The sequence below is a fragment of the Brienomyrus brachyistius genome, chromosome 16 (genome assembly GCF_023856365.1).
Source record: "Brienomyrus brachyistius isolate T26 chromosome 16, BBRACH_0.4, whole genome shotgun sequence".
Taxonomy (NCBI): domain Eukaryota; kingdom Metazoa; phylum Chordata; class Actinopteri; order Osteoglossiformes; family Mormyridae; genus Brienomyrus; species Brienomyrus brachyistius.
The window spans coordinates 11,180,968-11,205,983 of NC_064548.1; the positions used below are offsets into that span (position 1 = coordinate 11,180,968).

The following is a 25,016-nucleotide window of genomic DNA, read 5'->3' on the forward strand; positions in this document are numbered from 1 at the left end:
TTTTGACATGGTTTAAAATTTGTATTCCATATTTAATTTGAGCTTACCAAATTGCATTTGTATAGTGATGGGATCTGATTCCAATGATCTGCTAGCACCAAACTTGTTGACTGCAGAAACCCGAAATTGATATTCATTGCCCTTGATCAACTTAGAGACTGTATATGAGCAGTTTTCACAATGGTCTGCAACAAGAGTCCAAGAAACCTTTGACGTCTCACGTTTCTCAATAATGTAATTAGTGATAGCAGAACAACCATCATTTTTAGGGGGATTCCATGAGAGTGTTACGCTTTCCTCTGAGATATTTGTAAAAACAATAGTTCCTGCTGGTTCTCCAGGTGAATCTACATTAAACATAAAAATAATTTACAAAATAAATCATTTTAAGGTGGTGTTATACAAATGCAATATAACTAACCAAAACCACCAACAACAAAAAAATACACACACACACACACACACACACACACACAAATCTAACTATCCATTCACATTTTTCTACATTATTCCCATAGCTAAACTGCATTAATTAGAAATTAATATAAAAATATACAATATATCTTTTACATATTTGCAGCTTGTAAATCAAATACCTTGCTGTTGGAATTGATTGACACACATACATACCTAAGACTTGTACGTGAATATCCTCTTTTTTACTTCCCGAGGCATTCTTGGCCTCTACGCTATACACTCCACAATGGTTACGGTCAGCATCTCGGATGAAAAGCATGCTTGACCCATTGCTTGTTGTGATTTCAATCATCATTCTCCTGCCAATTTCTTTTCCATCCTTAAACCACTTGACATGAGGTGCAGGGCGCCCAGTGACATTAACCTTAAGTCTGATATTATCTCCTGCTTTGACTGTGAGACCCTCAAAATACTCCTTTCCAATATCAATGTTGGGAGCAACTGAAAATAGGACATCACCATTATTTATACATCTTGCAGAATAGTTAAATATATAAAAGTATATCAAAATATTTTACAAAAAATGTTTTGCATACCGCTTTCATCTCTAACTACAATATAGCCAGAAGACTGGGAAGGTGGACTGGTTGTTCCAATTGCATTTCTGGCAAACACTCTAAACTCATAGCGTTCTCCACATGTAAGGCCAGTCACTGTAAACTGGCACTCAGCAACATCTATGAAGCTGCATTTCAGCCAACGATCTTTGTCTTGCCGTTTCTCAACACTATAAGCAACAATTTTGTTGCCTCCATCATGCTTAGGAGCATCCCACTTCAGTGTGACAGATTCACTTGTTACATCGCTGTAGTCAGGAGTTCCTGGTGGATCTAAATGTATGGAAGTTGGGAATAATGCATGATCAATGATAATAATTCAAATTATTTCAAGGGTATGAATATTAAATGCTTGAAAGAAAAGGAAAATTATGACAACTAAAAACAGGGAATGAAAACCTGTCAGCTTACCGACTGGAGATGCAGCCATAGTGAGTTTGCTGGCTTCACTGACCCGACTGATGCCACAGTCATTCTGTGCAGAGACCCTGAATTGATACTCAAGTCCTTCAATGAGGCCAATAATTCTGTAATCTTGTTCTTTTATTATTGTTAGGTTTACTTTCTGCCACATAATACTGTTCTTCTCTTTCTTTTCAATATGGAAGCCCATTATTGGGGAGCCACCATCAAAAACTGGTGCATCCCACCGAATGTTCATGCCATCATTTGTAACATTGTAAACAACTGGCTTTCCTGGGGCACCTGGTGGTCTGTACTGGTGTTTAGCAATCACATTTTGCGAAAAGAGGGGCTCACTCACACCATATCTATTTTCTGCACAAACTCTGAATTGATATGCCACTCCTGCAATCAAGTTGGGTATCTTAAATGTTGTTCCAGTTACATTTGAACAAGCCATCTTCCAATCAGTTTGGGAAATATCACATTTCTCCACTGTGTAGGAAGTGATTTCTCCACCCCCGTCATCATTTGGTTCATCCCAAGATATTATTATGCTCTCTGCTCTAATTTCATCCAATCGAACTGGGCCAGTAGGCTTTGAAGGTGGTCCAAGAGTAATGACTTTTATGTGGAAGAGCTTCCTACACACTTTGTTGTCGAGAACTAGAGTATACTTTCCAGCATTATGCTTTGTTAAATTTTTTATCATAAGAGTAATTTTGTCAGCTGTTCTTCTGAAGCGAACCTGTTGACTTTCTTTCAGGGGTAAGTTGTCCTTTAGCCACTCCATGCCTGGTCTTGGTTTACCTTTGTATGGTAACTCAATATGTACATTATGTCCAATGCGCACATGGATTTCTCCTTTTGGGCAACCTGATAGGTCTACCTCAGGTGGAATAATAAACTCCTTAACAGTGATAGGTCCAAATTCAGTGAAGTCACTTTGCCCTTTCTCATTCTTGGAGCATACTCTGAACTCCATCACTGCTAATTCTTTAAGATTTTTGACCTCATATTCACATATTTTGCTGGTACCAGCAAATGTCCATTCTTCTTCATCCTTTAATCTCTTTTCAATTACATAGTCAGATATGATGCTGCCACCGTCATGATCAGGCTTACTCCACTGTAAAACTACTGATGCTTTAGTGGAGTCTTTCATTAATATATCTTTAACTGGTCCAGGTGTTTCAGTGGCCCTAACAGGTTCTGTTGTTTCACAAAGATCACCTACTCCATGTTCATTCTCTGCTGACACACGGAAGAAATATAGTGATTTCTCAGAGAGATCTTCAATATCATATGTTGTACTGGGACACTTTGTAGTTACGCTTGAATATGACCGCTTTGTAGAGTCTCTCTTCTCTATTATGTAATTAGCAACTGGTGCACCACCATGAAGAAGGGGTTGCTCCCAACTGAGTGTGACTTTCCCACGAGTGACCTTTTTTACTGTCAGTTTCTGGCAAGCTGATGGAGTGGCAAGTACTTTAACAGATATTGTTACCGTCTTCGGCGTTCCAACACCATTTTCAAATTCAAGACGATATTTGTTTGTGTCATTGCGAGTAACTTGTTGAATGAAAAGTACAGTTGAAGATTCACTGTTGTGGATGTCATATCTTGGATCACAGCTTATGTCCTTGTCTCCTATTTTCCAGGTGATGCTTGGGGCAGGCCTGCCTTTGAGTGGAACCATGATTTCCACATCAGTCCCAGCTTTCACTGTATATTGAGTTCTCATAGTAACATCAACGTCTACCTCAGCTTCCGCTGTTCAAAATAATAAAAGTATTGGTTATTTTCACCCTTTTTTACAACCAAAAAAATAGCAAAATAACATTTTGCAAATCATACCAAGAATATCTTTAGCTTGCACTGGCTCAGTCATCTCAAGTGGTTTTCCACGTCCAGCACAGTTAACAGCAGCTACACGGAAGAAGTAGTCAATTCCAGGTTTCAAGTGTGACACCACATACTCTGTTGTTCTAACTTCACCCTTGGAGCTAATTATGACCCATTCATTTTCCTCAGCCAATCTCTTTTCAATAACATAACTAGTGATCTCACTACCGCCATTATATTGTGGCTTTCCCCAGCCGAGTATGATTGATGTTTTCGTTGAGTCAAGGACTTTAATTTTGGTTGGTTCATCTGGTGGATCTATAAAAATAAAATATTGTTTATCATATCACGTTAAACAAAAACATTAAAAACAAAAGTTAACACGGATTATCGGACAACATAATCCTTACCAATTGGATCAGCAGCTCTGTAAAAATCAGATACATCAGAGTATGGTCCTTCTCCAGCCTGATTCAGTGCACAGACACGATATTGATATTCCTTGCCTTCTGTAAGATCCTGTACTTTTTGTGTCATGGCACATATAGGGTCTTTGAACACTTTTTGCCAACGTAAACACTTTTTGTCTCGTTTTTCCAAGAAATATCCAATTATTTCAATGCCACCATCCACGCTTGGTTTCTCCCAGACAACTGTCATTGATGACCTGGTAATGCTAGCTGCATATGGCATAGCGGGTTGTCCCGGTGCAACTAAAAAATAAAAAGAGAAGAATAATCTTGTGTTGTTAGTTGTGTCAGGTAACAGAACTAATTCTGTTTTGTTTTTTACTTTATTTTTACTTACCGAAGGCATCTTTAGCAATAACTGGCTCAGATTCTAGAGGGTCACCAATTCCATACTTATTGACACCTCGGACACGAAAGATGTACTCATTGTTTCTGATGAGTTTTTCAACTGATATATAGCATTCCTCCAACTCCTCAGATATTACTGACCATGCAACTCTGCTTGTTTCACGTTTTTCAACAACATAGTGGGTAACTATGGCACCACCTTCGTCTACTGGAGGATCCCATGTGAAGGTGATCTTATCAGCTGTGATTGTCTTGAACTGAATGGTTCTGCCAGGAGGTCCAGGTTTATCTAATGTAAAGACAAATAACAATAATAATAAGTTTAAAGTTCTAGAAATGATCAGGTGATACACAAACATAAAAACATGTTTGCAAATGTTTTCAAAAAATATAAATCACATTAATATAGTATTACTATAAATTATACTTTTACATAAAGTAAATATACTATACATACTATTATTTTTTAAATGAGATGAAATGAAATACAAAACAAATACAAACCAAGAATCTGTACTCTGACTGAAGCTGATGTAGAGCCTGCAACATTTTTTATTTTTATTTCATAGGTTCCACTGTCTAGACGATTGGCATCCTTGATGACAATTCCAGATGCATCTGTTGTGGTTTCAATTGAGAGCTGAGAACTTGATACCAATTCTTTTCCGTCCTTATACCACTCAATTACTGGTAATGGCTTAGAAATAATTCCAACTTGAATCTTGACAATGTTTCCAGCCATGTATTTGATGACATCCAAATATTCTGGCGGTAGGTCAATCTCAGGAGCCCCTGAATACATAAGAACCATAACAAGAACACTGTAATAATTATTATTCATAATATATATATATATATATATATGTCATGCCCGGCTCGTCCGCTCCTCGTGTGTGCCACGCCCCCTGATTACCCACGTGTGTTTCCCGAATTGTACCCAGCTGTTTCCGTTTGCTGTCATTCAGTCTGGTGTATTTAAGTCCTGGTCTCCCCTGTTTGCTTTGTCTGTCATTGATGTTAGTTGGCGTTACATGTCTCCTGCTCCCAGTTTGTATATTAAACCCTCGTTAATCCCCGACTTCCGCCTGCCTGCATCCTTCTTGCCCGTTCGCCTCGAACGATCGCCGCTCTGCCCGCGATCCCCGAGCGCTCCCGTGACATATATATATATATATATATATATATATATATATATATATATATATATATATAAACAAAGGGATTAAAATAGGTACATACCATGTGCATCAACACATTTGACTGGTCCTGCAGTAAGAGATGGATTGCTTATGGAACCCAGTGAATTCTTTGCAAAGACTCTGAATTCATAGAGCTCATCAGTAGACAAGCCTGATATTGTAAAATTAGTCTCAGTGACATTAGTGAAGTTAGCCTTTGTCCATCTGCCTTTTGGAGCATCTCTCCTCTCAACAATGTATCCTGTAATTTTGCTTCCACCATCATATGGAGGCTTCTGCCAGACAAGAGTGATGGAGCTCTTTGTTATGTCAGAGATGCGCACATTAGCTGGAGGCTCTGAAATTCAGAACGAATGTCATGTAAAAATAGAATAGAATGTAAATGCAGCAACAGCAGATGAAAGAAATAATTACTAAATGAACACAGGTAAAATAGATTATATACCACAAGCATCAATTGCAAGGACTTCATCTGAGGTCTTGCTGATTTTGCCAATGCCGGCAGCATTTTCTGCTGCAACCTTGAACTCGTAGATCAAGCCAGGACAAATGCTTGTCACTCTGAACTGTGTGGCATGGATGGGTGTTTTGTTAACCTTCTGCCACACGGTGCTGCTTCTCTCTTTCATATGTAAATGGTATCCAAAAACAGGGTTCCCTCCATCCGAGACAGGTTCATGCCAGCAGACAGTGAGACTCTCCCTTGACACCATTGTTACCCATGGAGTTGAAGGAGGCCCAGGAATCTCTAAAATTGAAACGAATCAGAAAAACAATACATTATCATTTAGCATACCTTAGGTTTATAGCACATTACCAAAATAAAAAATATATAAGAATAATTATTATTATAATAGTAATAATAATTTACTTACTGTATGGAAGTTTGACTGTCACAGCTTTGGAGTCAATATGATCACTGATGCCAAAGCGATTTTCTGCCTTGATTCTGAACTGATACTCCTCCCCTTTGGTCAGCTTAGTTATATTTATTGCACTTCTTGCAGCTGTAGATGATACCTCTGTCCAAGCAGAAGTACTTGTTTCACGTTTCAATATTACGTAGTTGGTAACTGGGCTACCACCATTATAGACTGGGGAAAGCCACTGGAGACTCACACTGTCTTCAGAGACATCAATGATTTCAACAGGTCCAACTGGAGGACCAGGTCTATCCAGGACCAAAATATTCACAAAAGTCTTAGTAATTCCCCCCTTGTTGGATGCAATGATGTCGTACCTTCCAGCATCATTTGCAATACTTTCTTTAAGATTAACTATTAAACTTTCAAAAGTTACTTCAAAGTTAAATCTCTTTGTTACTTTCATTGCAACATTATCTTTTGAAATAGTAACCTTTGGTAGAGGCTTTCCAGTAAGAGGGATTTCAAATGTGAGATTTGATCCAGCTCTGACATAAACAGTATTATGAGGGAAGTTCTTTAGGTCGAACTCAGGGGATTCTATAAATACAAGAAAAAGCACCATAAAAAGGTTATTGATACCTTATCTTTAAGACATAATCATAACAAAATAATGACGTAAAATGAATACATTTGTATAACTGACTTAAATGTAAACTGAAAAAACTCACCAAGTTTATCTTTAACAATCACAGGTGTAATCAACTCTTTTGGCTCACTTAGGCCAGCATAATTTTCAGCACAGACTCTGAAGAAATATTCAGCATTTTCCCTTAAACCTTGAACAACATAGTGGGTTGTCTTGACCACAGCACACTTCACCCACTTTTTCTGTCCTTTTTCAAGAGCATCAATTACATAACTGCTTATCCTGCTACCTCCGTCATGCTCTGGTTTATTCCAAGCCAGTGAAACACTATCCTTTGTTACTTCAGTGACTCCAAACTTTGTGGGTGTGCTGGGTTTTTCTTTAAAAAATGAAAGTGACAAAACCTCATTTAAAATAAATTACCAAAATCAAACACTGGATATGAAAATAACAACAACATATGTATACGTTACCTGTAACTTTAATTCCATCCTTTGTCTCACATGGCACACCAACTCCAAACTCATTCTCTCCAGTGACTCTGAAGTAGTAAAAGGCTCCTTCTTGCAGGTTTGTCACTTCATAGGTTAGATGGTGGCAGTTGTTCGTGACACTAACCCATGCCTTTTTGCTTGCTTCATGTTTCTCTACATGGTAGTTTTTAACAGGGTCACCTCCATCATTGTCTGGAGCATCCCATGTCAGTATTACAGAGTCTTTAGTCACCTCTTTAATGACAAGTTTTGAAGGAGGCCCAGGGGAATCGAGAACTTTTACATCCAGAGTCAATGCAGCAGTGCCAATACTGTTCTCCAGTGTTACAGTGTACTTTCCAGAATCATTTCTTGTTGCTTTTTCTACTGTGATTGATGTAGAATTATCATTTGTATAGATGGTCGCACTCTCTTTCAGATTGACATCTTCTTTTTGCCACATTACGCTCGGAACTGGTTTTCCTTTGAATTGTACTTTCAGAGTAAATGAAGTACTATGCTTCACAAGCAATGTCCTTTGCATTTCTTTATCAACTTGAAAAGTTGGCTCTTCTACTCTTTCCTTTGCAACTTGAGGAACGGAGTGTGAGCTAGGGTCACTTACACCGATCTTGTTTGCAGATTTGACAACAAACACATATTCTGCTCCAGATGTAAGTCCAGCAACAGTATATTCAGTGTTTTTCGTATTTTCAGCAGCCACTATCCAGTCTTCTTCTCCTGTTTTCTTATATTCCACATTGTATCCAGTGACAGGGCTTCCCCCATCCTTCAGTGGCTTGTTCCATATTATCGTGATAGAATTCTTTGTTGAATCAATAACTTTTGGCTTAGAAGGTGGGGATGGCACACATTGTGGGTCCTCTGCCTTAGTTAATGGACTTGGGTCACTTGGGAGACTTAAACCAGCAGCATTTTCTGCATAAACACGGAACTCATACTGGCATCCTTTATGTAGTTTGGTTGCTTGGAAAGTGAGGTCACAAACACATTCTCTGTTCACACGAACCCAATGCAGACCTGACTTCTCACGTTTTTCAATAACATAGTTACAAACTGCACTGCCTCCATCTGTGACTGGTTTTTCCCAGCAGATTGTCATTGCCTCACTGCTTACATCTGTAATCTTAACATGTGTGGGCGGAGATGGGGCAGTAAATGGATCTGTAGGTTTTATCGGATCACTCTCTAAAGCTTCACCAATTCCAAACTTGTTCACACCTAAAACTCTAAAGATATATTCATTTCCTTCTTGTAGGTTAGTAACTCTACATGTAGTTGCTTTCAGGTCTCCATGTACCAAAGTCCAAGCAAGGTGGCTTGTTTCTCGTTTTTGAACAATGAAGTGGGAAATTTCTGAACCACCTTTTTCTTGAGGTGGCCCCCAGGCCAGCATACATTTTTCGGCAGTTACATCAGTTACCTCTAATGGCCCTGCTGATGGTCCAGGCCTGTCAAGCACCTTGCAGTTCACAGGGAATGATTTAATTCCTGCCACATTCTGTAATGTCAACACATACTGTCCTGAGTCACTTCTGATGCAGTCTTTAATAATAACTGATGTACAAGCGTCTGTTGAAACAATATTAACTCTAGCTCTAACCTCAATCTCTTTCCCATCTTTCGCCCAAGAAATAACTGGGAGAGGGCGCCCAGAAAAATCTGCAGTAATTTTCAAGTTCTCACCAGCTTTCACAGCAACTACTTCTTTAAACTTGGCATCTATCATAATCCGTGGTGGCTCTACATCATCTTTAATCGTTACAGGACCTGTGCAATTTGATGGCTCACTGAATAATCCAGCAGCATTTTTAGCAATAACCCGAAAATCATATTTCTGGTTTTCGGTAAGGCCTGTAACAACAAAGTATGTTTCCTGGATATTAGTGAAATTGCACCTCAGCCATCGTTCCTCTTCCTTGCGTTCAATTATGTAACCCGTAACTTTTGCCCCACCATCATATTCTGGTTTTGTCCAAGACAGTGAAACCGATGTTCTAGTTATATTTGTAACTGTAGGTTGGCCTGGAGGATCACATGGATCTCTTGCAGCCACAGGTTCTGAGATTTTACTGCATTTGCCAATGCCAGCAATATTTTCAGCATAAACACGATATTCATAAAACGAACCCTCTTCTATGCCAGTAACTCTAAATTCTGTATCCCTAATGAGACTTCTGTTTAACTTTGTCCAGAGAATGCTACTTCTTTCTTTGACTTCTATGTGATATCCAAGGACTTCACTACCACCATCATTCACTGGTTCATTCCATTTGACCAGCATAAAAGTTTTACTTGCTTGGGCAACCTGTGGTGTAGAAGGGGGTCCAGGCTGCTTAAATAGATACTCTGCAGTAATACTTGAAGAATCTATGGAATGGCTCCTTCCATAACGGTTCACAGCATAAACACGGAACTGGTATTCAGAACCATTAATTAATTGAGATATTTTGATAGATGTTCTTGCAACTGTTGATGACACAATTTGCCATACATTTGTGTTAGTATCTCTCTTTTCTACAATGTAGTTACTGATGTGACATCCACCATCATACGCAGGTGGGTCCCAAGATAATGATATACTTTCAGCACTCACATCATCTATTCTAATTGCAGCTGGTGGGCCAGGCTTATCAAGGACAAAGACAGCAATTTCAGCTGTCTTAGTGCCAGCGGCATTAGCTATAGTGAGGTCATATTTTCCAACATGCTCTCTGGTAGCTTCCTTGAATAAAAGTTTTGCAGATGTTACAGAAGTGAGAATTGTTAGTGAAGTTGTCTGCTTTAGAGGAAGACCATCCTTTTTCCATGAAACAATGGGTTTAGGCCTGCCGTTGAATGGAATTTCAATTGCGAGATCCTTTCCAGCTTTCACACTGTATGTGTTGAAGATCAAATCAATAGTAGGTTCATTTTCAATGTCCTTTGCAATCACAGGAACACCTAATTCTTTGGGATTGCTCTTTCCCTTCTCATTCAAAGCAATGACCCGGAAAGAATACTCTTCACCTGACACGAGACCAGTTATTGTTGCTTCCAACACCTTAACAGTAGTGCTTACAGTCCATTTTTCACTACCCTTAGTTTGCATTTCTACATTGTAGCATAAAATTTTGCTACCACCATCATGATCAGGTTTCTTCCAAGAGAGAATTACACTGTTGCGCGTTACATCAAGCAGTGAAACTTTACTAGGTGGCATAGGTACTTCAGCAATCTTAACTGGGTCTTTAGTTTCTGCAGCCAAACCAACACCATGTTCATTGACAGCTAAAACACGGAAGTAGTAAAGACATCCCTCTTGCAACTCATCAACTCTGAATGAATTCCTAGTGCAGTTACTTGTAACAGTAGTGTAGGCCATTCTTGAAGATTCACGTTTCTCTACAATATAATTAGTTATCTTAGCTCCTCCATCACTAAGAGGAGGCTCCCAAGAGATAGTTACTGAATTTCTCATTATATCTTTAATTTCAAATTTAAGAGGTTCACTTGGGGAGTCGAGTACTCTGACATTGACAAAGGCTGACTTTGTGCCACTTTCATTTTCAAGACTTAAGATGTATCTGCCACTGTCAAATCTGTTTACATTGTCAATTACAAGCATAGTGTATGAACTTGTGGTTTCAATTTGTGCTCGTTCAGTCAACAATCCTTCTGCTCTTTCCCATTTGATTTTAGGTTCAGGTCTTCCTCTAATTGTGACAAAAAGGCGAAGTGTTCCACTTGCATGTATAGAAACTACTTTTCTTAGGTCTGCATCAAGTTCAATCTCTGGGGCTTCATGCTTTTCAACAGCAGCAACACAGCTATGGATATCAGCATGTTCTCCAACTCCTTCAGCATTAAATGCACAGATACGGAAGTTGTATTCATGGTTTTCTTTTAGTTTATCTACAGTAAACTTTGTTGCTTGTATGCCAGTTGAAGGTGTACAGATCGTCCATTCTCCCCGTGTAACCTCCTTCATTTCAACGAGGTATCCCTTAATGTATGCACCACCATCATCATCAGGTTTGCTCCAAGCTAGGGATACAGTTGTACTTGTGTGGTCAGTCACTTTTGGATGCGTTGGTGGACCAGGTGCACATGCAGCATTACATGCCCTATAGAACATTGATGGTTCACTTAACTGTCCCACACCAGCCTCATTTTCAGCAGAGACTCTAAACTCATAAAAATGTCCTTCAGTGAGTCCATTTACTTTGAAATGTAAGTCACTGAGTTTACTTCTATTACATTTTGTCCATCTAACACCATCTTTGTCTCGTTTCTCAAGATGGTATCCGTAAATTTCTGATCCACCATTATTCTCCGGTTGATTCCATTTAATAACCATAGAATCCTTTGTTATAGCAGTTATTTCAGGTATGGATGGTGCACTGGGTGGTTTGAAGGGATTGCAGGCTGTTACTGGTTCAGACTCAAGTGGCTCACCTACTCCATATTTGTTAACTGCCTTAATTCGAAAGACATATTCATTACCAGCCAAAAGATTAGTCACTTTATAACTAAATGCTTGAATATCTGATTCAACTATAGTCCATGACAACCTACTAGTTTCCCTTTTCTCAATAATGTAATGAATAACACTTGCACCACCATCTTGTAAAGGATCATTCCATGACAGTAGACATGAATCTGCAGTTACATCAGTCACCTTGAGAACACCTTCTGGTGGTCCAGGTCTATCAAGAATCTTAACTGTGATAGGTATTGTTTTTATTCCACCAGCATTACTTAGAGTGAGGGTATAATTACCACTGTCCTCTCTAATACAGTCCTTAACTGTGAGTGATGTGTTTTTGATTGCATGCTTTATGTCATTTCTTCGAGTACTCTTATCTATTTTATTTCCATCTTTTTTCCATAAAACTTCAGGTGCTGGTTTTCCATAGATGTCAGCCTCAATAACAAGAGTTTCCCCAGCATTAACAAAAATGACATCCTTGTATTTTGGATCCATTGATGCTCTCGGGGATTCGATTTCATCTGTAACAGTAATCGGTCCACTGCTGTCAGAGGGCTCACTGAAATTACCAGCTGCATTTTTTGCAATTATTCTAAATTCAAATTTTTCATTTTCTGTTAATCCTGTTATAGTGAACTCAGTCTCAATGATATTTGTAAAGCTGGCCTTCATCCAGCGACCTTCAGGTAAATCTTTCTTTTCTACAACGTAACCAGTCACTTTGCTGCCACCATCATATTGTGGCTTTGTCCATTGAAGTGTCACTTGATTTTTTGAGATGAATATTGGCTCGGGTGTTCCAGGCGGATCACATGGATCAAGGGCCACAAAGCATTCAGAAACCTTACTTGATCTACCAATACCAACAATATTTTCAGCAAAAACTCTGTATTCATATCCACAGCCTTTTTCAAGATTGTTTACTTTGAAGATTGTATCAACAATTAATATTTTGTTCAATTTAGTCCAGAGAATGCTGTTTCTTTCTTTACATTCAAGGTGATAGCCAGTAACTCTACTCCCACCATCATTAACTGGTTCATTCCATTGAACAACCATGTCATCCTTTGTCACTGATGTGACAAAGGGAGTACCAGGTGGTCCTGGGGGCTTGTAAGGATACTGTACAACAATTGCTTTTGAGTCCAATGAAGAACCCTTTCCATATCTGTTTTCTGCAGAAACTCTAAACTGGAATTCTGAACCTGTTGCAAGTTTAGTAATTTTCATAGTTGCTCTTGATACAGTTGCTGACACAACTTGCCAGGCTGTGGTAGTTGTGTCCCGTTTTTCAACAATGTAATTTTTTATTTGACAACCACCTGTGTACACTGGAGGTTCCCATGATATTGTAACAGAATTATTACTAACATCATTGATTTTAATGGGTCCTGTCGGTGGACCAGGCTTGTCAAGTATAATGAGCCCAATTTCTTCTGTTGCAACACCAGCATCATTGGTTGCTGTAACTGTGTACTTGCCCAAATCATCTTTGTTAGCCTCCTTTATTTTAAGGGTTGTAGTATTAGGTGTGTTTAAGAAACTTACTCTTGATGTCTGTTTTAGTGATTGTCCATCTTTCTTCCAAAGAATTTTAGGTTTGGGGCATCCAATAATATGTAATTCTATTGCAAGATCATCTCCAGACCGGATGCTGTAGGTATTGAACATTAATTTTAACATGGGTTCAGTACTCAAATCCTTGGCGATAACTGGAGCAGCTAATAGCATAGGAATGCTCTTTCCTTTCTCATTGTATGCTAAAACACGAAAGAAGTATTCCTGACCAGATACTAATCCTTCAGCAGTACCTTCACATGTTTTAGTTGATGCTGCTACACTCCATTTGTCTGATCCTTTTGGCTGCATTTCAATTAGATAGCCTATGATCCTGCTACCTCCATCATGTTCAGGTTTTTCCCATGCTAAAGAAGCAGAAACTTTAGTTACATTTGTCAAAATGACTTTTCCTACTGAAAGCGGGACCTCAGACACTTTAACTGGATTTTTTGTTTCAACTGGATGGCTAATTCCATTTTCATTTTCAGCCATAACTCTAAAGTAATACATGGCTCCTTCAGTGAGGTTATCTACTTTATAAAACGTCTTGTCACACTTTGCAGTGACATTGACATATACTCTCCTTGTTGATTCACGCTTTTCAACAATAAAATGTTTTATTTTAGCTCCTCCATCAATAAGCGGTGGTTCCCATTCGAGAATGACAGAATCTTTCTTTATATCTTTCACAGCCAAATTCATTGGTGCCCCAGGTGTATCCAGTACTTTCACAGACAAAAGTTCTGATATAATGCCACTGCTATTTTCCAGTCTCAAAGTGTATTTTCCAGTGTCATTTCTGTCACATTTATCAATTGAGAGTTGGGTATAATCAAGCCGCTTCTCAATGTGGACCTTATCTGTCAATTCTTTTTCATCCTTTGTCCAGTTAATCTTGGGAGTGGGTCTTCCTCTGAATGGTATATTTATTCTTATTGACTCTCCTGCACGCACTATAATTCCTTTCCTCAGTTCAGAGTCAATTGTAAGTCCTGGGGGCTCTATTTTGTCCTGCACTTTAACAGTTCCAGGAATAGCAGCTGGTTCACCAACACCTAGTTTGTTAATAGCACAAACCTGAATTTTGTATTCTATATTTTCTGTAAGCTTTGTGATTTCAAGTTTATTATAGGGAAGGCCAGTTGCTGGTGTGCACATTATCCATTCCTCTTCATCAGCTTTGCAGATCTCCACAATGTATCCCTGAATAACACATCCACCATCATAAATTGGTTTCCCCCATGCTAATGAAACTGAGTTCTTTGTAGTGTCAGTCAAATGGACATGGGTTGGTGGACCAGGCTTGAATTTTGGATTGCAGGCTTTGTAGTACGATGTTGGTAAACTTGGTTCTCCAAGTCCTGCCATGTTTTCAGCAGAAATTCTAAACTCATACTCATGATCTTCGGTCAATCCTGTCACTCTGAATGATAAATCTGTGATAGTTTGTCGATTACATTTTGTCCACCTGATTCCAGTCTTATCTTTCTTCTCTATGATGTATCCAGTAATTTCACTTCCACCATCAGATTCTGGGCTACTCCAGGAAACAGTCATAGAATCTTTTGCTATATTAGTTACTTCTACAACTTGTGGTGATCCAGGAAGTAAAAATGGATTCTTGATTATCACAGGTGATGATTCTAGCGGTTCACCAACACCATAGCTATTTACAGCTATAACACGAAATATATATTCATTTCCTTCCAGAAGATTGCTTACTTTAAATGATGTGACATCACATTTACTAGCAACTACAGTCCATGCAAGGCGGCTTGTCTCCCTCCTTTCAATGATGTAGTGAGAAATATTGCTGTTTCCATCATGTTCTGGAGGAAGCCATGACAATGTACATGTTTCAGAAGTCACAGCAGATACATTTAGCATCCCTCCACAAGGTCCAGGGCTGTCTAATACTTTTACAAAAAATTTAAAAATTTTAGTGCCAGCTACATTAGTGACCTGCAAATAATAGTGACCACTATCTGTTTTGATAGCATCTTTAACAGTAAGTATTGTTCTAAGGTCCGTTTTTTTGATCTCACATCTCAGCGTATTTTCAATCCCCTTGTCACCCTTGAACCACTGGACCATTGGTGTGGGCTTTCCATAGACATCAGCATCAAGCTTAAATGTACCGCCTGCACTGACAACAACAGCTTGACTGTATTCTGGATCAAGTGAAAGTCTTGGAGGCTCAACTTCATCCCTTGCAGTGATAGGTCCAGTGTTATAAGATGGTTTACTAATAGTACCAGCAGCATTCTTTGCAATTACTCTGAAATCATACTTGGAGTCTTCAGTTAGTCCAGATACTGTAAATTGAGTTTCAGTTACATTTGTAAAGTTAGCCTTCATCCAGCGTCCATCTGGTAAATCGCGCTTCTCCACTATGTAGCCAGTAATTATGCTGCCTCCATCATACTCTGGTTTTGCCCACTGAATTGTGATTGAGTTCTTATTCACAATAATAGCCTCTGGGGTTCCAGGAGGGTCACACGGGTCACATGCTACATATCCCTCAGAAATTTTACTGCATCTGCCAATGCCTACAACATTCTCAGCAAAAACTCTGAACTCATACACAACACCTTCGTCTAGAGGACTAGTTTTAAAATAAGTGTCTTGAATTAGTGTCTTACTAATTTTTGTCCACAAAATGCTATTTCTCTCTTTTCTTTCAAGATGGTAGCCTATAATACTAGTACCTCCATCCGTAATTGGTTCATGCCACTCCACAATCATGTGATTCCTTGATAATGAGGAGACAAATGGAGTCCCAGGTGGACCAGGTACTTTGAAAGGATACTGGACAGTCACAGAAGCAGAGTCCAATGCGTGACTTTTACCATACCGATTTTCAGCAATGATTCTAAACTGATATTCCGCCCCAGTCTTTAATCTGGTAACTTTCAAGGTGGTTCTTGGTACAGTCGTTGACACATTCTCCCAATCAGTAGTGGTTATGTCCCGTTTTTTCACGATGTAGTTTGAAATATGGCAGCCACCAAAGTACTTTGGTGGATCCCAGGAAATTGTAACACTTTGTGAACTGATCTCATCAAATCTAACAGGCCCAGCTGGTGGGTCTGGCTTATCCAGAGTAATAATTAGTATAGTTGCATCTTTCTGCCCAACAACATTAGAAGCAGTAATTCCATATATCCCACCATCATCCTTTGTTATTTCTTTTATGTTAAGAGTTGTGTGGTGTGCAGTATTGATAACATTAACTCTTGTTGTTTCTTTAAGAGCTAACCCACCCTTAGTCCAAATAATTTTTGGTTTTGGACGTCCAGAAATAGGTATTTCTACTTTGAGGTCTTTTCCAGTTAGTACACTATAATTGCTATATGCAGGCCTTACATCTGGATCAATAACAAGGTCCTTAGCCTGCACTGGGACAGCAAGAGATGTTGGGTCACTTTTTCCTTTTTCATTGATAGCAATAACTCTGAACATATACTCCTCTCCCTGAATTAAATTAGTGACAACAGTGTCCAATGTTTTCACAGTTGCACACCCAGACCATTTTTCATTGCCTTTGACTTGCATTTCCACAAGATACTGTACAATTTTGCTGCCACCATCATGATCAGGCTTTTCCCATGCAAGAGAAACACTTTTGCATGTGACATCAACAACAGTAAATTTCTTAGGCGCTTGAGGTACCTCTGATACTTTTACAGAATCAACAGTTTCTGCAGGTAATCCAACACCATATTCATTCTCAGCATGCACTCTAAAATAATAATTGCACCCCTCTTGAAGTGGTTCAATCTTCCAGGTAGTTCTGTGGCAATTGGTGACAACAGCTGCATAAGCCTTTCTTGTGCTTTCGCGTTTCTCAATAATATAGTTTTTTATTTTTGCACCACCATCCAATGCTGGAGGTTCCCACATAAGTGTTACAGACTCCTTAGTAATTTCATTTACTTTAAGGTTTAAAGGTGCACTTGGTGTGTCAAGTACTTTGACACTGATTATAGCAGTCTTGACACCACAAATATTTTCAGCTGTAACAGTGTACTTCCCACTATCCAGTCTGTTAACATTATCAATGACAAGGGAGGTAAAACTACTTGTCATCTCTATCTGAGCTGTATCTTTAATTTTGCCATCGACTTTTTCCCATCTGATTTCAGGAGCTGGTCGACCTCTGATAGGTATGAACACTCTCAAGGAATCTCCAGCTTTAATATTGATGGTTTTCCTGAGTTCCATTTCAAGACCAAGATCTGGTTCTTGTGTCTTTTCTTCAACAAGGATTATGCCAGGGAAATCTGTATGCTCTCCAACACCAACCTTATTAATAGCAAACACTCTGAATGTATAACTTTGGTTTTCTTTAAGTTTTTCGACTTCGTATTGTGTTTGTTTTATGCCTGTGGGAAGAGTACACATTTTCCATTCTTCAGATGTTGCTTCACATGCTTCAATGATATATCCCTGAATATCACAGCCACCATCATAAATCGGCTTCTCCCAGGAAAGGAAAACAGATGTCCGTGAAATGTTAGTCACTTTGGGACTATTTGGGGGACCTGGTCTGAATACAGGATCGATAGCCATGTAGTAAACAGATGGTGAGCTTGGTTTTCCAACTCCAGCATCATTCTCAGCTGAGACTCTAAATTCATAACTATGGCCTTCAAAAAGCCCTGTAACTTTAAAGGATAGTTCAGTTCCTGTGTGCTTATTGCATTTAGTCCATCTTATCCCTTCTTTGTCGTGCTTTTCAATAACATATCCTGTAATAGAACTACCACCATCATTGTCAGGTGCTTCCCAAATTACCACCATTGAATCTTTTGTGATACTGATAACTTCCACACACTTAGGAGCATCAGGACTCACAAACTGATTTTTTGCAATAATAGCTTCAGATTCTAATGGCTCACTAACTCCATATTTGTTTGCTGCTGAAACACGAAAGATGTACTCATTTCCTTCCAGAAGTTTGGTTATTTTCAAATTAAGTTCCTTTGTTTCAGGTTCAACAACAGTCCAAACCAATCTACTGGTTTCTCTTTTTTCAATGATGTAGTGAGATATTTCATCGCCACCATCTTCCTTTGGAGGTTTCCAGCTAATTAAACATTGCTCTTTTGTCAAATTGCTGACAGAAATAGGACCCTCGGGTGGACTTGGTCTATCTAACACTTTGATAGTGACCAGAACTGACTTCTCTCCTCCAATATTTTTCAAAAGCAATCTATACTGGCCTGAATCATTTGATGTGGCTTCCTTTACACTGAGACAAGTACTGTATTGAGTATTTTTTATTTTACAGTGTTTAGTATTTGAAAGAATTTGTTTTCCCTTCATCCAGCTAATTGTTGGCATTGGTTTTCCAAAAATATCCACATCAATTTTGAAGTTCTCCCCAGAATTTATTATAATAGTCTGGGTATATCGTGGATCTATGCTAATTTTAGGTGGTTCAACTTCATCCTTTGCAGTTATAGGACCAGTGCTGAGTGAGGGACTACTGAAGATACCTGCTGCATTTCTTGCAATGATACGGAACTCATACTGCTGATTCTCTGTTAAGCCAGTTGCTACATACTCAGTCTCAGTAACATTAGTAAAGTTGGTTCTTGCCCAGCGTCCTTCAGGCAATTCTTTCTTTTCCACAATATAGCCAGCAACTTTGCTTCCACCATCATATTCTGGCTTTGCCCATCTAAGAAAGACTGATTTTTTTGTGACAGTAACAACTTCGGGGGTTCCTGGAGGATCACAAGGATCTCTTGCTACATAACATTCAGACAGTTTGCTTACTTTACCAATTCCCACAATATTTTCCGCATAAACTCTGTATTCATATTCAATTCCCTCTTCAAGACCTATGCTTTTGAACTGCGTGTCTTGAATAAGTGTCTTATTTAGCTTTATCCAGAGAATACTGTTTCTTTCTTTGCGTTCAATGTGGTATCCTAATATTTGGCTTCCTCCATCAATTACAGGTTCATTCCAAATTACATCCATATTATCTTTTGTGGCAGCATGGACATATGGCGTTCCGGGGGGTCCTGGAATTTTAAAGGGATAGTTGGCAACTACAGTATCTGACATTAGAACTGGACTCTTCCCATATCGGTTTTCAGCAGCAATCCTGAACTGATATTCAGATCCAGTTTTCAGTCGTCCTGCCTTAATTGTGGTTCTTGGTAAATTTGTTGCCACAACCTGCCAGTCTGTAGTGGAAGCATCTCTCTTTTCTACAATGTAGTTCTTAATAGTACAGCCACCATCATATTCTGGGGGTTTCCAAGACAATGTAATACTATTAGCTGTAACTTCAGCAACATTTACTGGACCAGCTGGTGGCCCAGGTTTGTCGAGAACAACAACACAAATTTCTGCAGTTGTTTCACCCACAGTGTTTGAAAGTTTGACAGTATACCGACCAACATCATCTCTGCAGACTTCCTTGATATTTAAATACAAATGGGTGTCAGCCATTTCAAAATTAACTCTTGAGGTTTGCTTGACAGGAACACCATCTTTGTACCAAGACATAGCTGCTTTAGGTCGGGAAACGTATGATATCTCTGTCTTTAAGTCTTCTCCTGCCAGCACACTAAACGTGGAGAACAACAGTTTTACTGCTGGAGTAATTACAAGATCTTTAACAATAACTGGTACACCAATTTGGCGTGGATCGCTTGTTCCTTTTTCATTTCTTGCTGATACTCGAAATATATATTCTTCACCTTGTGTTAATCCAGTAATAATGGCTTCTGTGACTTTTACAATCATGCATTGGTTCCAGGTATCACTGCCTTTGCTCTGCAGCTCCACAACATATGCAATTATTCTGCTTCCTCCATCATGATCTGGCTTTTCCCATGACAGTGTAACACTATTCTTTGTCACATCTTGCAATGTGATTTTACCTGGAGGAAGTGGTTTTTCAGACACTTTGACTGATTCTCTAGTTTCAATGGGAAGCCCAACTCCATATTCATTTTCAGCCAACACCCTAAAATAATAATTGCATCCTTCAAGTAAATTGTTAATAGTCGATCTTGTTTGGTGGCAGTTAGCATTCACAGTTGCATATGCTTTTCTTGTTGATTCACGTTTCTCTACAATGTAGTTCTTAATCGTACTACCACCATCAAGAATAGGAGGGTCCCAACTGAGTGAAACTGATTCTTTGGTTATTTCATCGATCTTGATATTTTGTGGTGCTCCAGGAGTATCCAGTACCCTTACATTTACAAAAGCTGTCTTTAGCCCCGAACTATTTTCTACTGACAAAACATACTTTCCACTATCAAATCTATTTACATTTTCAATTAATAGCCAAGTGAACGATGATGTACTTTCAATTGTAGCTCTTTCAATTGACTCTCCATTTTCTCTTGACCATTTCACTTCAGGAGCAGGTCTTCCTTTTATAGGTACAAACAATCTCAATGTGCCACAGGCTCTGATGGTAACAACTTTGCGAAGCTCTGCATCAAGTTCGAAATCAGGTGGAATCTGTCTCTCTTCTGTTTTTGGTAATCCAGGGACAGAGGCTTGCTCTCCAATTCCTTCACAGTTAACGGCAAAAATATTTATTTTATATTCTTGATTTCCTTTTAAGTTAGTGATTGTAAATGATGTGGTCACTATATCATCTTTGGGGGTAACATTTGTCCATTCATCATCCTGAGGAAGGCAAGTCTCAACAATGTATCCTGTAATGTCAGATCCACCATCATAAACTGGTTTGTTCCATGCGACAGTAATTGATGAGTTAGTTGTATCTAAAACCCTTGGATTTCCAGGAGGACCCGGCTTGTAAAGAGGGTCACTAGCCTTGTAAAATGGAGTTGATGCACTTGGCAAACTTAAACCTGCAGCATTTTCTGCAGTAATCCTAAATTCATATTCATGCCCTGGTGTCAGTCCTGATACTTTGTATTTTAAATCAGTAATAACCTTCTTGTTACATCTAATCCAGTGCAGAATTGTCTTATCTCGCCTTTCAATAATGTAATTAGAAATTTCAGTTCCACCATTGTTCACTGGCTCTTCCCAATAAATACCCATTGAGTCCTTAGTGATATTTCTTACTTCGGGATTTTGAGGAGGATCGGAAGGCATATATGGATTTTCTGCAATAATTTGCTCAGATTCTAAGGGCTCACCAATCCCATACTTATTAACTGCCATCACTCTGAAGATATACTCATTTCCCTTTAATAGCTTTGTTACTTTAAACTGTTTTACTTGTAAGTCTGAAGCCACATTTGTCCAGGCAAGCCTGCTGGTTTCACGCTTCTCAATTATGTAATATTCAATATTTGCTCCACCATCATCTGATGGTGGCGACCAAGACAACACACAGTTCTCAGCTGTAACGCAAGTAACAAGTAATGGACCATCTGGTGGACCTGGCCTGTCAAGCACTTTCACATTAAAGACATGTTTAGCAAATCCACCAGTATTGCTAGCAGTTAATGTAAATGCGCCTCCATCTCTTCTTGTAGAATCTTTGTTAATCAATATTGTTGAAAAATCAGCCATTTTTATATCTAGTTTTGTTGTTTTTTCTATTTCCTTTCCATCCATAGTCCAAATCATAGATGGTAATGGGAGACCTGTAATATCAGCCTCAAGTTTGAACACTTCCCCAGCTTTTACAAGTAAAACATCTTTATACCTAGCATCAACCCTAATCTTTGGTTCCTCAACATCATCTTTACAGACAATTGGATCTGATGGTTCAGATGGGCTACTTACAGCACCAGCTGAATTTCGGGCAAGAACGCGGAATTCATAGGAGGCACCTTCTGTCAGCCCACTAACAGTAAACGTAGTCTCCAGTATGTTACTATAATTAACTTTGATCCAGCGTCCATTTGGTAAGTCTTTCTTTTCCACTGTATAGCCAGTTATTTTGAATCCACCATCATAATTAGGCTTTGTCCACTTAATATTCACAAAATTCTTAGAGATGTTAATGGCAACTGGCTTTCCCGGAGGATCCACGGGATCAAGGGCAAGAGCCGGCTCTGATGGTTTGCTTGGCTTTCCCACACCAGCTATATTTTCAGCTGCAACACGAAACTCATAGGCAATTCCAGCTTCTAGCCCTATTGATTTGAAAATGTTTCCAACTATTAGGACACTGCTTACTTTTTGCCACAAGATACTATTCCTCTCTTTCCTTTCGATATGGTATCCAATTACTTCACTTCCACCATCATTCACAGGTTCATTCCAACTAATTGTCATGGTATTTTTAGTGAAGCCTATTACTTGTGGAGTGCCAGGAGGCCCTGGAACCTTAAATGGGTATGCAGCAACAACTGATTCAGAGGTTATTGGAGGGCCAACACCATATCTGTTTTTAGCTTTAACACGGAATTGATACTCAGCTCTAGGGGTAAGACGTTCAGCTTTAAAAACTGTACGGATTATTGTTGTTGATAACACCAACCATGATGTACTTGTTGTGTCTCGAAATTCAACAACATAATTGTTAATTGGTACTCCCCCATCATTTTCAGGGGAATCCCAAGATATTGTAATACTTTCATTGGAAATTCTGTCAAAATGAATTGGCCCCTTTGGAGGCCCAGGGATGTCATGTACTTTAACAGTGATTATTTCTGTCAGTGTGCCAAGTATATTTTTTCCTGTCACAGCATACTGTCCACTGTCATTCCTAGTACATTCTGTAATACAAAGGAGAGTTGACATAGGAGTATTTTCAATGTATACTCTCTGTGTTTGATTAAGGGCCTTGTCCTCCTTCATCCAGGAAATTGTGGGCTGTGGACATCCCAGAACAGGTATCTCAATTTTTATATCATCTCCTGCCTTGGCAATAACAAGTTTTTGACATATTCCACGTAGATCAAACTGTGGTCCTTTTGTTTGTTCCTTGATAATAACAGGACTACTTTGACGAGGGTCACTTCTACCTGAGTTGTTCACAGCCATTACTTGAAATATATACTCCTCATTTTCATTTAAATTCTTCACTGTATAGTCTAGAGTCTTCGCTGTTGTGACATGAGACCAATTCTCTGAGCCTTTCTTTTGAGCTTCTATTACATATCCAGTAATTCTACTTCCACCATCATGTTTCGGTTTTGTCCAAATCAGACCTGCAGAATTCCTAGTAATGGCTACAATGTTAACCTTTTCAGGAGCTGTAGGCGCTTGAGACACCCGAATTGCATCAGAAGTTTCAGCAGGCTCCCCAATTCCAAATTCATTTTCAGCACGTACTCTGAAGAAATATTCCGATCCTTCAGCCAAATTTGGAACTCTAACTGAACATTTCTGACAGTTAGTTATTACAGCTGCATATGCCTTTCGTGTAGCTTCCCGCTTTTCAATTATATAATTGATTATCTTTGAACCACCATCAATGAGAGGCATTTCCCACTGGAGAGTGATACCTTCATTAGTAATCTCCCGAGGTCTCAGGTTGATGGGAGGACCTGGTGAATCCAAAACTCTGACATTTACATATCCAGACTTTTTCCCAGCAACACTCTCTAGGGTTAAGTTATATTTTCCAGTGTCATGTTTTGTACAATGGGATATAACCAGCAGAGTATATGATTCAGTGGTATCAATATTTGCATGACCCTTAAGGGATATGTCTTCTTTCAACCAAGTCACCTCAGGTGTTGGGCGCCCTTTGATTGGAACAAAAATCCGTATGGATCCTCCAGCTCTGACAACAAGAGTCCGCCTCAGTTCTGCATCAAGCTCAAAGTCAGGAGTTTCTTGACGTTCCACAATTTCAACAGATTCCTCAATTTGAGCTGGTTCTCCAATACCCATCTCATTCATTGCACTCACCCTAAAATTGTACTTTTCTCCTTGTTGCAGGTTTGAAATAACAAATTCAGAAATTCTTAGCGAACTGCCTGTTGTGTCTTTAATCCAGCTATTCTCTTCTTCTCTTTTGTGCTCAACTATATATCCAGTGATGTCAAGTCCACCATCATATTTTGGCCGTCCCCAGTTGAAGGTAGCTGTAGATTTAGTTATATCAGTAATTCTTGGGTTGGATGGAGGCCCAGGTACATCTGAAAAGTACAATACATAAATGTTTACTGGTTAAAAGTAGTATATATTAATATATTAAAGTGCTATAATATATAAATATAGCACTATATTTATCATTATTTAACCACTGTTAACATGAGAATACCTCAACGAATGTAAAAGTCCTTTAACCACCAAACAAGACATATTTCAATGTATGAAGCCCTTTTGTTTGCACTAACATGCCACTAGTGTTCAAAATAGCAACAAATCTAACGAAAAGCCTAACAGATTGGCTGTACAGCTGTGAAATTGTAAAGCTGAAAAGTTTTGAAACACAGTCTGCATTTTATAAAATGCTGGATAAATATATGTTGTTTATTGGTGATTCCATGTTCGTCTAAGTTTTCACTTTTTAACAACTGTTAAGTAATGTTATTTTTTTTATACAAACCAATCCAGGTGAAACGGCTTTAAAATGTACATTTTCATTTTAAATGAATTGCAAAAAGAATGTTTTTTGTTGAGAGGTCTGCAATTCCGTTTGCATTGTTGCTCTGAGAAATATAAAATGAATATAAGAAAACATTACCTGTGTTACTTTTCAAAATAATTAGACCACCCATACCCAGTTGTAATACCAATTAAGGTATTGAAGCCATTTGGTA

General features: G+C 38.8%; 1 protein-coding gene across 1 annotated transcript in view; it reads right to left on the reverse strand.

The window, feature by feature from the left end:
• The window catches only part of ttn.2 (titin, tandem duplicate 2), a 176,931-nt gene that overhangs the window by 21,918 nt on the left and 129,997 nt on the right, over positions 1–25,016 (reverse strand). The window contains exons 199-211 of the mRNA XM_048979907.1: positions 7,287–24,389; positions 6,896–7,192; positions 6,177–6,764; positions 5,747–6,049; positions 5,342–5,638; positions 4,607–4,894; positions 4,092–4,391; positions 3,695–3,997; positions 3,297–3,602; positions 1,446–3,212; positions 1,014–1,307; positions 631–918; positions 48–347 (exon numbers count right to left, since the gene is read on the reverse strand). Of these exons, the coding sequence (XP_048835864.1) occupies positions 48–347; positions 631–918; positions 1,014–1,307; positions 1,446–3,212; positions 3,297–3,602; positions 3,695–3,997; positions 4,092–4,391; positions 4,607–4,894; positions 5,342–5,638; positions 5,747–6,049; positions 6,177–6,764; positions 6,896–7,192; positions 7,287–24,389 (22,434 nt within the window). The remainder of the gene's footprint in view (positions 1–47; positions 348–630; positions 919–1,013; positions 1,308–1,445; positions 3,213–3,296; positions 3,603–3,694; positions 3,998–4,091; positions 4,392–4,606; positions 4,895–5,341; positions 5,639–5,746; positions 6,050–6,176; positions 6,765–6,895; positions 7,193–7,286; positions 24,390–25,016) is intronic.